Source organism: Rhinoraja longicauda, chromosome 6 (genome assembly GCF_053455715.1).
Source record: "Rhinoraja longicauda isolate Sanriku21f chromosome 6, sRhiLon1.1, whole genome shotgun sequence".
In the NCBI taxonomy this organism is placed as follows: domain Eukaryota; kingdom Metazoa; phylum Chordata; class Chondrichthyes; order Rajiformes; family Arhynchobatidae; genus Rhinoraja; species Rhinoraja longicauda.
This window is the reverse complement of record NC_135958.1, coordinates 43,527,756-43,540,618: the sequence shown is the minus strand read 5'-3', so window position 1 is coordinate 43,540,618 and position 12,863 is coordinate 43,527,756. Positions and strand designations below refer to the sequence as shown.

General features: G+C 49.2%; 1 protein-coding gene across 1 annotated transcript; it reads left to right on the top strand.

Moving 5' to 3' along the window:
- The first annotated feature begins 1,009 nt into the window (after positions 1-1,009).
- On the top strand, positions 1,010-12,246 carry LOC144594430 (hyaluronan synthase 3-like). The gene is made up of 3 exons (XM_078400895.1): positions 1,010-1,633; positions 7,873-7,974; positions 10,742-12,246. Exons 1-3 carry the CDS (start codon positions 1,010-1,012, stop codon positions 11,669-11,671), a joined length of 1,656 nt encoding a protein of 551 aa, XP_078257021.1. The 3' UTR covers positions 11,672-12,246.
- Positions 12,247-12,863: the final 617 nt, after the last annotated feature.

Sequence of the window (12,863 nt, the reverse complement as noted above, 5' to 3'; positions counted from 1 at the left end):
ATTGACTTCTCTAACTTCAACTAGCCCTTGCTTCCTCTCTCTCCATCCTTCCCCCATCCTCGTACTCTGACTACTTTCACTATCCTTCTGATTAAATCTCATTGTCACCTTCCCCTCAGCTAACAATGATTTATTCTACATTTTTGTTGAACGTCCCTTTTGGTCTCTCATTTTCACACCTTACCTTTCCATATCTCCCTTTTCCCGTCCTGACTGAGTCTGAAGAAGGGTCTCGACCTGAAACGTCACCCATTCCTTCCCTCCCGAGATGCTGCCTGTCCCGTTGAGTTACTCCAGCACTTTGTGCCCTGACCTGCTCCGTGGTGTCTTCCCCTCGGTGAGTTTAACCTCCAACCAAATGACCGAACGCCTTCTGAGAAGGTGTCTTAGAACTGACCTATTCCATCTCTGAACCAGCTTCCTCAAACTCAAACACGCTGAATATCAACAGTTGATCACCTTACAACCATGTCTTTGTGATGCTGCCTGTCATATTTATTTGCCAATACTTTAGCAGTTGGTTTATTTATATTACAAATGCTTTATAATTAAGATACAAAGCCTTGATGCTTGCCTTCTTGAATCATCTCACCTTGTTTTTGTGCTCTGAACCTATTGCCCCTGGTGCTGATTCCCTACCACCCTCTTTCACATTCTCCTGTTGTTGATATTTCTGTCCTCGCTCCTCTCTCCCTCTGCACTCTGCTTTGTGTCTTGGCCTCTGCCATTCTGATTTAACTGTCTCCGACATCACTGGTAAGCCCCTGTGAGGACAGTAGTCACTGCTGTGCCTGGTTGTAAGCCATTACACGTGCAAGTCACACCAAACTGTACTAGCATTACAGGAATCAAAATCCCTCCTCCCTGCACCACCTCTCAGCGATGAGCTTCACCTGGTCAGTTTTCCTGTTGCTGCACTCACCAGCACGTGGCATTGCTACCTGACATCCTGCTTTTTTAATCAATCTCCTGACCCCCTAAGTTCTGCATCTCCTTCCTGTTCCACAGAATGCCTGGGGAGCAACTCTGCACTGCCTTGCGGATCACAGCGAGCACCCTGTTTGCCTTGTCTGTCCTGGGTGCCATTACCTGCACCTACGTCAAAGGCTACCAGTTTGGCTACACAGAAAACTACCACCTATCTTTTGGGCTGTATGGGGCCTTCCTCACTTTGCATCTCTTCATCCAAAGTTTCTTTGCCTGCCTGGAACATCGGCGAGCCAGGAAGGAGAACAGGCCCCTCAAATTCACCAAGTCCGTGGCCCTGTGCATCGCGGCCTACCAGGAGGATCCTGACTACCTGAGGAAGTGCCTGGCGTCAGCGAGGCGCATCGCCTATCCCAACCTCAAGGTGGTGATGGTCATCGATGGCAACCAGGAGGAGGACATGTACATGATGGAGATATTCAACGAGCTGATGGGTGTGGAGAACAGCGGCTCCTACATCTGGCAGAGTAACTATCACCAGGAGGGCCCTGGAGAGACTGAGTTCACCCAGAGCGAGGGCAAGAGCAGGGTGCAGCAGATCGTTGGGCAGTCTGCCTTCTCCTGCATCATGCAGCTGTGGGGAGGCAAGCGAGAGGTCATGTACACGGCCTTTGCTGCCCTGGAAGACTCTGTGGATTATATACAGGTGGGTGAAGACCAGGGTCTTGGGGCAGGCACTGGGCTCAGTCACCAGGATGCACCAGTCACCTTCACAGCTGTGGGCTGCAACCAGTGATCCCGCTGGTTACTGGGGCTGATATTCCGCAGTCACTGTAGGCCCGGACACTGTAGGCCTGGGTGCCGCCTAACGGAGGTTGCGTAACAACCCGCCTCCCGGCCCGGGCGGCCGCCATTGGTGGAGCGTGAGCACATGGCCGCTGGCTGGGCGAGGTCACATGGGGTGGTGACATCATCTTTTGTCCCTTATTTGGGAGTGAGGAAGTTGGCAACCCTATCTGTATTCCTCCAGTCATGTTCATGTGCCTGTCCATATGCATCTTAAATGTTGCCATTGTATCTGCTACCATAACCACCTACCACTCAATGTAAACAAAACCTTGCCTCATAAATATCCTTTAAACATTGCCCCTCTAGCATTCAGGTTAGGTCCTCTGGTATTTGATATTTCTACTCTGACCATGTCTCCTATCAATGTCTCCTGCCATGTTATAATGTTCTATTAGGTCTCTGCTCAAACTCCAATGTTCAAGAGAAAAGAGTCTAAGTTTGTCTAATCTATCCTTGTATCATATATTCTCCAACCCAGGCATCATTCTGGATGTTCAGTCACTATACACCCCCACCCCCCTCGACCAGAACCAGCCAATTTCCCTCCACCAACACCCTCCTCCGCTGGTCATGACTCTCAACAACTTCTCCTTCGACTCCTCCCATTTCCTCCAAATCCAAGGCATAGCCATGGGCTATGCCTGCCTCTTTGTAAGGTACGTCAAACATTCCTTATTCCAGGCGTACACTGGCCCTATCCCCGAACCCAGTCTCCGCTACATTGACGACTGCATCGCGGCTATCTCCTGCACCCATGCAGAACCCACGGACTTCATTTTCAGTACCTGCACTCAAATTCACTTGGACCAGCTCTTCTGGTTCTTGATCTCACAAGTCAAGTCAAGTTTATTTGTCACATACACGATGTGCCTTCACAGGAGATATAGACTGACATCTATTATATACCTACTGACACCCACAGCTATCTAGTCGACACTTCTTCCTACCCTGCTTCCTGCAAAGACTAAATCCCCCACTCCCAATTCCTCCGTCTACGCTGCACTTGTGCCCAAGATGAGGTGTTCCATACCAGGACATCTGAGATGTTCCTCATTCTTTGGGAACGGTGGCTCCCATCATAGATGAGTCCCTCACACGGGTCTCCTGAGTATCTCACAGCTCCACTCTTGCTCCCCCTTCCCCAGTCACAAGAGACAGTCTCCTAGTCCTCACCTTTCACCCCATCATCCGTCGCGTACAGCACATAATCCTCCCGCATTTTTACCACCTCCAGCGGAATCCCACAACTGTTCACATCTTCCCATCTCCACCACTTTCTGCTTTCTGCAGAGACCGTGCCCTCCGCAATTCCCTGGTTAACTCGTCCCTTCCCACCCACACCACCCCCTCCCCAGGTACCTTCCTCTGCAACCGCAGAAGATGCAACACCTGTCCCTATATCCCCTCCCTCGACTCCATCCAAGGACCCCGACAGTCCTTTCAGGTAAGACAGAGGATCACTTGCACCTCGTCTACTGTATCCGCTGTTCCAGGTGTGGACGCAAGATCAAGCTCAGACTCGGTGATCGTTTCGCTGAACACCTCCGCTCAGTCCGCCTAGACCTATGTGATCTTCCGGTTGCTGAACACTTTAACTCCCCCTCCCATTCCCACACTGACCTTTCTGTCCTGGGCCTCCTCCACTGCCAGTGTGAGACCAAACACAAATTGTAGGAATTCATATTTCGCCTGGGCAGCTTACAACCCAGTGGTATGAATTTGATTTCTCTAAATTCAAGTAACCCTTGCTTTCTCTCTCCGTCCCTCCCCCACCCTAGTTCTCCGACTAGTTTCACCGTCCTGATTAATTTGGCCTGCTTGTCAGCAATGAAACATTCTACATTTCCTTGAACAGCATCTGCTTTGATCTGTCATTTTCACACCTTTCTCTTCCATATCTCGAGGTACCCGCTCCCCTGACTCTCAGTCTGAAGAAGGGTCTTGACCTGAAACATCACCCATTCCTTCGAGTAACCCCAGCATTTTGTGTCTATCATTCTGGTAAACCTCTTCAAAGCCTCCATATCCTTCCTGCAATCAGACAACCAGAAGTGCACGCAATACTCCAAATGCAGCTTAACCAAAGTCTTATAAAGCTGCAACATGCACAGCGACCACAATATAATAAGATTTAACCTGCAATTTGAGGGGGAGAAGGTGAAATCAGATGTTGTCGGTATTGCAGCTGGGCAGAGGGGACTACAGAGGCATGAGGGAGGAGCTGGCCAACGTTGACTGAAAAGGGACCCTAGCAGGAATGACGGTGGAACAACAATGGCAGGAATTTCCGGGAATAATTCAGAAGATGCAGAATCTTTTCATTTCAAAGAGGAAGAAAAAATTCTCGGGGGAGTAAGAGCCCGTGGCTGAGAAGGGAGGTCAAGAACAGCATAAAACTAAAACAGAAGACTTATAACATTGCAAAGATTAGTAGGAAGCCAGGGGATTGGGACGCTCTTACAGAACAACAAAAGGTAACTAAAAAGGCAATATGGGGAGAAAAGATGAAATACGAAGGTAAGCTAGCCAATAATATAAAAGAGGATAGCAAGAGTTTCATCAGTTATATAAAGAGCAAGAAAGAGGCAAGAGTGGACATTAGACCGCTGGGAAATGATGCAGGAAAAGTGATGATGGGGAATAAAGAAATGGCAGAGGAATTGAATAACATTTTTGCATCAGTCTTCACAGTGGAAGACACCAGCAACGTGCCTGATATTCAAGAGAGTCAGGGGGTGGAGGTTAATGGAGTGGCTATTACTAGGGAGAAGGTGCTTGGGAAGCTGAAAGGGCTGAAGGTGGATAAGTCACCTGGACCGGATGGACTGCACCCTAGGGTTCTGAAAGAGGTGGCTTAAAGATTGCACAGGTAGTGTAGTGATATTTCAGGAATCACTGGAGTCAGGAATGGTTCCAGACGTTTGGAAAATTGCCACTATTACCCCGCTGCGCAAAAAGGGAGCAAAGCAGAACAGTGGCAACGACTGGCCGGTTACTCTGACTTTAGATTTTAAGATTTTAAAGTCCATTATAAAGGATGAGGTTACAGAATACTTAAAAAATCATGATAAAATGGGCCAAAGTCAGCATGGTTTTGTGAAGTGGAGATATTGCCTGCTGAATCTGTTGGAATTCTGACACTGTGCACAGGACAGATAAGGGAGAGCCAGTGCACATTTACCTAGATTTTCAGAAAGCCTTTGATAAGATGCCACACGGGAGATTGCTGAGCAAGGCCAAGGCTTTGTGGCCAAGTTTGCAGATGATCCGAAAATAGGTGGAGGGGCAGGTAGTGTAGAGAAAGCAGGGACTCTGCAGAAGGACTTGGACAGGTTGGGAGAGTGGGCAGAGAAGTGGCAGATGGAATATAGTGTAGCAAAGTGTGGATTTTGGTTGTAGGAATAAAGGCAAAGACTATTTTCTAAATGGGATGAGAATCCAGAAATCGGAGGTGCAATGGGAAAGGAGATCGTGGTGCAGGATTCACAAAAGGTTAATTTGCAAGTCAAGGCAAAAGCAATTATTTCAAGAGGGCTAGAATACAAAAACAAGGATGTAATGCTGAGGCTCTAGAAACATCGAAAATAGGTGCAGGAGGAGGCCATTCGGCCCTTTGAGCCAGCACCACCATAATTGTGATCATGGCTGATCATCTACAATCAATAACCTGTGCCTGATCTTCTCCCCATATCCCTTGATTCCACTAGCCCCTAGAGCTCTATCTAACTCTCTTTTAAATCCATCCAGTGATTTGGCTTCCACTGCCCTCTGTGGCAGAGAATTCCACAAATTCACAACTCTGGGTGAAAACGTTTCTTCTCACCTCAATTTTAAATGGCCTCTCTTTATTCTTAGACTGTGGCCCCTGGTTCTGGACTCCCCCAACACTGGGAATATTTTTCCTGCATCTAGCTTGTCTAGTCCTTTTATAATTTTATACGTCTCAATAAGATCCCCTCTCATCCTTCTAAACTCCAGTGAATACAAACCTAGTCTTTTCAATCTTTCCTCATATGACAGTCCCACCAACCCAGGGATTAACCTCGTGAACCCACGCTGCACTGCCTAAATAGCAAGGACGTCCTTCCTCAAATTAGGAGACCAAAACTGCACACAATACTCCAGATGTGGTCCCACATACAACTGCAGAAGGACTTCTTTGCTCCTGTACTCAAATCCTCTCGTTAAGAAGGCCAACATGCCATTAGCTTTCTTCACTGCCTGCTGTACCTGCATGCTTACTTTCAATGACTGGTGTACAAGGACACCCAGATCTCGTTGCACTTCCCCTTTACCTAACCTGACACCATTGAGATAACAATCTGCCTCCTTGTTTTTGCCGCCCAAGTGTATAACCTCACATTTATCTACATTATACTGCATCTGCCATGCATCTACCCACTCACTCAACCTGTCCAGGTCACCCTGCAACCTCCTAACATCCTCTTCACAGTTCACACTGCCACCCAGCTTTGTGTCATCCGCAAACTTGCGAGTATTACTTCTAATTCCATCATCCAAATCATTTATATTGTAAATAGTTGCGGCCCCAACACCGAGCCTTGCGGCACTCCACTCCACTGCCTGCCATTCTGAAAAGGACCCGTTTATTCGTACGCTTTGCTTCCTGTCTGCCAACCAATTCTCTATCCATGTCAATACCCTACCCCCAATACCATGTGCTCTAATTTTGCTCACCCATGTGGGACCTTATCAAAGGCTTTCTTAAAGTCCAGATACACTACATCCACTGGCTCTCCTTCATCCAATTTACTTGTCACATCCTCAAAAAATTCCAGAAGATTAGTCAAGCATGATTTCCCTTCATAAATCCATGCTGACTTGGACCAATCCTTTTACTGCTATACCGTTATGCACTGGTTAGGCCGCATTTGGAGTATTGTGAGCAATTTTGGGCACCATATCTGAGGAAGGATGTGCTGGCTCTGGAGAGGGTCCAGAGGAGGTTTACAAGAATGATCCCAGGAATGAGTAGGTTAACATTTGATGAGCGTTTGACAGCACTTGGCCTGTACTCGCTGGAGTTTAGGATGACCTCATTGAAACTTACTGAATAGTGTAAGGTTTGGGTAGAGTGGATGTGAAGAGGATGTTTCCACTAATGGGAGAATCTCGGTCCAAGAGGTCATAACCTCAGAATTAAAGGACGGTCCTTTAGGAAGGAGATGAGGCGGAATTTCTTTCGTCAGCGGGTGGTGAATCTGTGCAATCTGTGGAGGCCATCATTGGATATTTTTACATTTTACAGCGCCCATTTTCCCATCTTTTGGCAACTTTCCTCATGAACTCTGCTAATTTTTGTGCTAACTGCAACTTATTAATCATACCACCTACAGTTTCATCCGATCTTGTATATATTATGTACACACACAAAAATATATATCTGTTTTAGTTTTAGCGATACAGCACGGAAACAGGCCCTTCGGTCCACCGAGTCCACACCGACCAGCGATCCTTGCACATTAACACTATCCTACACACACTGAGGACAATTTTACATTTACACCAAGTCAATTAACTTACAAATCTGTACGTCTTTGGAGCTTGGGAGGAAACCGGAGATGTGGGACAAATCCCATGCGGTCACGGGGAGAACGTACAAACTCCGTACAGATAGCACCTGTGGTCAGGATTAAACCTGGCTTTTGGACGCTGTAAGGCAGCAACTCTACCGCTGCACCATCGTGCCACCCGTAACAATATATATAAAAATAAAATGTTAAAAAAAGCAAGAGCCAAGGTCCAGCAATGATCCCTGTGGTACACCACTGATTATAGACGTCCAGTCAGCATAATAATCCACTGCCATTGTCCTGCCTTCAGTGGTGAAGCCAGTTGCGATATCGGTGCAGACATCAGGGGCTAAAGGGCCTGTTCTGTATTCTTGGAGAAGGATTCTTGGAGATGGGTGAAAATGAGGTGTGTTTTGTGTGAGGGAGCAGACATATGGTGATCGTATATCGCAGTGCCATCTTCCAGCACTCTCTCTAGAACTCCATGCCTTTACTGTTTGGAAGCAGAGTGATATTTGTTCTGTATGAACTGAGCTGGCCTTGACAATGCCTCTCTCCTCAGGTGTGTGATTCAGACACCGTGCTGGATCCAGCCTGCACTGCAGAGATGGTGCGAGTCCTGGATTCAGACCCCAGGGTAGGGGCAGTGGGAGGTGACGTGCAGGTGAGTGCATCTCCTGTCAGAGTTCCACCGGCTCCAGCCTTGGAAATCAGGCAATGCTTGATCAGTGGTGACCAAGGAAAACGTTCCCAGCACCCTGCCAAGGATTGGGGCTCCGTGCCTCCCCAGCAGCTTTACATCTAAGCATCGCATACAACATTGTAACAGGCCCCTGGCACAGCTTGTCCATGCTGACCGTTGCCACATTGGGCTAGTATTTGGCCCACAGCCCTCCCAACCCTTCTTAAATTGGATTAGTAAATATGCAGATGATACTAAGATAGGTGGAGTAGTTGATAGTGAGGTAGATTTTCAAAGTCTACAGAGAGACTTGGGCCTTTTGGAAGGGTGGGCTGAAAGATGGCAGATGGAGTTTAATGCTGATAAGTGTGAGGTGCTGCATTTTGGTAGGACAAATCAAAATAGGACGTATAGGGTAAATGGTAGGGAATTGAGGAATGCAATGGAACAGAGGGATCTGGGAATAACTGTGCATTGTTCCCTGAAGGTGGAATCTCATGTGGATAGGGTGGTGAAGAAGGCGTTTGGTATGCTTGCCTTTATAAATCAGAGCATCGAGTATAGAAGTTGGGATGTAATGTTGAAATTGTACAGGGCATTGGTGAGGCCGAATCTGGAGTATGGTGTGCAGTTCTGGTCGCCAAATTATAGGAAGGATGTCGACAAAATGGAGAGGGTACAGAGGAGATTTACTAGAATGTTGCCTAGGTTTCAGCACTTAGGCTACAGAGAGAGGTTGAACAGGTTGGGTCTTTATTCTTTGGAGCGTAGAAGGTTGAGGGGGGACTTGATAGAGGTTTTTAACATTTTGAGAGGGACGGACAGAGTTGACGTGGGTAAGCTTTTCCCTTTGAGAGTGGGGAAGATTCCAACACGGGGACATAGCTTCAGAATTGAGGGACAAAGGTTTAGGGGTAACATGAGGGGGAACTTCTTTACTCAGAGGGTTGTGGCTGTATGGAATGGGCTTCCGGTGGAAGTGGTGGAGGCAGGCTCGATTTTATTATTTAAGAGTAAATTGGATAGGTATATGGATAGGAGGGGATTGGAGGGTTATGGTCTGAGTGCAGGTAGATGAGACTATGTCAGGGAGAATGGTCGGCGTGGACTGGTAGGGCCGGACAGGCCTGTTTCCATGCTGTAGTTGTTATATATTTTTATATATATCCATGTGTCTTTTAGAAGCCATAAATGCATCCATTTCTGCAGCTTCAGGGCTCCTGCAGCTGCTGCCCCCGACCACTTCATCCAAGGGTGTCATTCTTGTGAACGGCCTCGAGTAGGAACCGAGCAGCAGCTGAAGCTCTGGCTGAGATGAGCAGGCCCAACCTCCTGCCCACATGGCTACTTCACCAAAACATTCATGACAATCAAACACCGTTACTTGAACTAGTTTCTACAAATTCCCCATCATTGGCTCAAACTGTTCCAACATCGCCCTCAGTCCTTTCCAAACATTTCGCCAGAGTCGAGCTGCTGGCCTGCAGTGATGGTGTTACTCATATCTCAGGAGCATTGACAGATCACTGCTCCCACTGATAGATCACTGCTCCCATTGACAGATCACTGCTCCCATTGATAGATCACTGCTCCCACTGACAGATCACTGCTCCCATTGATAGATCACTGCTCCCACTGATAGATCACTGCTCCCATTGACAGATCACTGCTCCCATTGACAGATCACTGCTCCCACTGATAGATCACTGCTCCCATTGACAGATCACTGCTCCCATTGATAGATCACTGCTCCCACTGATAGATCACTGCTCCCATTGACAGATCACTGCTCCCATTGACAGATCACTGCTCCCATTGACAGATCACTGCTCCCATTGATAGATCACTGCTCCCACTGACAGATCACTGCTCCCACTGACAGATCACTGCTCCCACTGACAGATCACTGCTCCCATTGATAGATCGCTATGATCACTGCTCCCATTGACAGATCACTGCTCCCATTGATAGATCGCTATGATCACTGCTCCCACTGACAGATCACTGCTCCCATTGATAGATCATTGCTCCCACTGACAGATCACTGCTCCCATTGACAGATCGCTGCTCCGACTGACCACCTGTGTGGTAAGCTCAACACTGCCGTACAAACCACTCTACTTTGCCCACAAAGCAGATGAGGATTTGAGTATAGGTCCTTCTGCAGTTGTACAGGGCCCTGGTGAGACCACATCTGGAGTGTTGTATGCAGTTTTGGTCTCCTAATTTGAGGAAGGACATCCTTGTTATTTATTGAGGCAGTGCAGCGTAGGTTCACAAGGTTAATCCCCGGGATGGCGGGACTGCCATATGTGGAAAGATTGGAAAGACTGGGCTTGTATTCACTGGAATTTAGAAGGATGAGAGGGGATCTTATAGAAACGTATAAAATTATAAAAGGACTGGACAAGCTAGATGCAGGAATGGGGGAGTCTAGAACCAGGGGCCACAGTCCAAGAATAAAGGGGAGGCCATTTAAAACTGAGTTGAGAAAAAACTTTTTCACCCAGAGAGTTGTGAATTTGTGGAATTCTCTGCCACAGAGGGCAATGGAGGCCAAATCACTGGATGGGTTTAAAAGAGAGTTAGATAGATCTCCCTGGGCTAGTGGAATCAAGGGATATGAGAAGGCAGGCACGGGGTATTGATAGTGGATGATCAGCCATGACCACAATGAATGGCGGTGCTGGCTTGAAGGGCCAAATGACCTCTTCCTGCACCTATTTTCTTTGCTTTCTATGTTTCACAGATCCTGAACCAGCATGACTCGTGGATTTCGTTCCTGAGCAGCGTGCGTTACTGGATGGCCTTCAATGTGGAGCGAGCCTGCCAGTCCTACTTTGGCTGCGTGCAGTGCATCAGTGGCCCCCTGGGCCTGTACCGAAACTCGCTGCTGCGCCTCTTCCTGCATGACTGGTACAGCCAGCATTTCCTCGGCTCCAAGTGCAGCTTTGGGGACGACCGTCACCTCACCAACCGCGTGCTGAACCTGGGCTTCAAGACCAAGTTCACGGGCCGCTCCCGCTGCCTGACGGAGACGCCCAGCGGGTACCTGCGCTGGCTCAACCAGCAGACCCGCTGGAGCAAGTCGTACTTCCGCGAGTGGCTATACAGCGCCCTCTGCTTCCACAAGCACCACCCCTGGATGACGTACGAGGCTGTGGTCAGCGGCTTCTTCCCCTTCTTCCTGACGGCCACGGTGCTGCAGCTGTTCTACCGAGGCCGGCTGTGGAATATCCTGCTCTTCCTGCTGGCCGTGCAGGGGGTGGGGGTGCTGAAGGCGGTCCTGGCCTGCCTGCTGCGTGGCTCGGCCCACATGCTCTTCCTGTCCCTCTACTCACTGCTCTACATGTCCAGCCTGCTGCCGGCCAAGCTCTTCGCTCTGCTCACCATCAACCGGCCGGGCTGGGGCACCTCCGGCCGCCGCCGCCTGGTGCTCAACCTGGTGGGGCTGCTGCCTGTGTCCGTATGGTTCGCGGTGCTAGCCGGCGGCCTGGCCTACACCGTGTACCGGGAGAGCCAGCAGCCACTGCCCGACACCGAGAGGCCATTCCTCATCGCCGGCTCTGCCATCTACGCCTGCTACTGGCTGCTGCTGCTGGTCCTCTACCTGGCCATCGTGGCCAAGCCCTGTAGCCGCAAGCAAGAACTCCCCGACCAGGCCTTACTGCAGGCCTGAGGCCCGGGACCCAGCTGCAGGCCCAGCTGCGGGCCCGAGGCCCAGCTGCAGGCCCGGGACCCAGCTGCAGGCCCGAGGCCCAGCTGCAGGCCCAAGACCCAGCTGCAGGCCCGAGACCCAGCTGCAGGCCTGAGGCCCAGCTGGAGCCAAGCACCCAGTGGCGAGAGCTCTGTCTGTGCCTGGTGGGTCGGGCAGTGGGGTCTGCCCAGCAGGGTACTGGAGGGATTGGCGTTTTCAGTATTTGTGGAAATGATCTGCATTTTTGCAGCCATGGTTAGCCGCGTTCCCACAGCTGCAGGACTGAGCATGACACTCACCCCTTTTATAATGCTGCTGTTTTTAAAAAGTCGTTTATTTTTGTACGAATGCACTTGTACGACACAGTATTTAGACTACAGCCACGGCTCCACCTGCCGGGAGTGCATGGCCTTTACGATTTGTACAATACTTTTGGTGGCAGTCACGGTGCTGACTCGTGCTTCTCGGGGTGAATGGTGGTCGCCCCACTGCAGGAGGCTGGTCACAGCATCCACTTTGTAATTACTGACTGCTGATGGTTTGGAGAAACATAATAAAATAAGGATTATAATATGTGATGAGATCAGTAAACCTTTCCAAATCATTTGAATGACCAGGATGATGGTTACATGAGAAAAAGCAGGCAGCATGTGCTGGTACCAAATTACACAGAGTGTCCGCAAGGATCTGTTGTTGCAGGGCCACCTCTACACTAATCCATAGCAACCACTGATCCACCTCCAGCCCCACAGTGGAGAGCAAAGTCAGTAAAGGGCACAGAACATGGCCGATAACCACAAGCACACCTCCCACAGCTACCTGGATTCCATCACACCCCACCTTGCGACAGGCAAGGAAATCGGTCATCCACTTTCTTCATTCTGATGACAACCATTTCCTGACTTTTGGAGATAGCTTCCTTCTTCCTTCATTGTAGTGACAGGTCTCTGAAGCAGCCTGTCCTCACAGCCTTCCTTTCCACGGCTACTGTGCTCCTTCTCCTTGAGATTCCCCCACCTGATACGGTGCAGACAGGTTGGGGAAGGTGCAGGACAAGGGCAACAGCACTAACAGGTTGATCTGATGAGAAACGATGCAGCCATCTCATTGTTCGAGTCCAGGACGAGTCCAGGACAAACAATGTAAACATTGTGAAATGCAAAACTACTGGAAA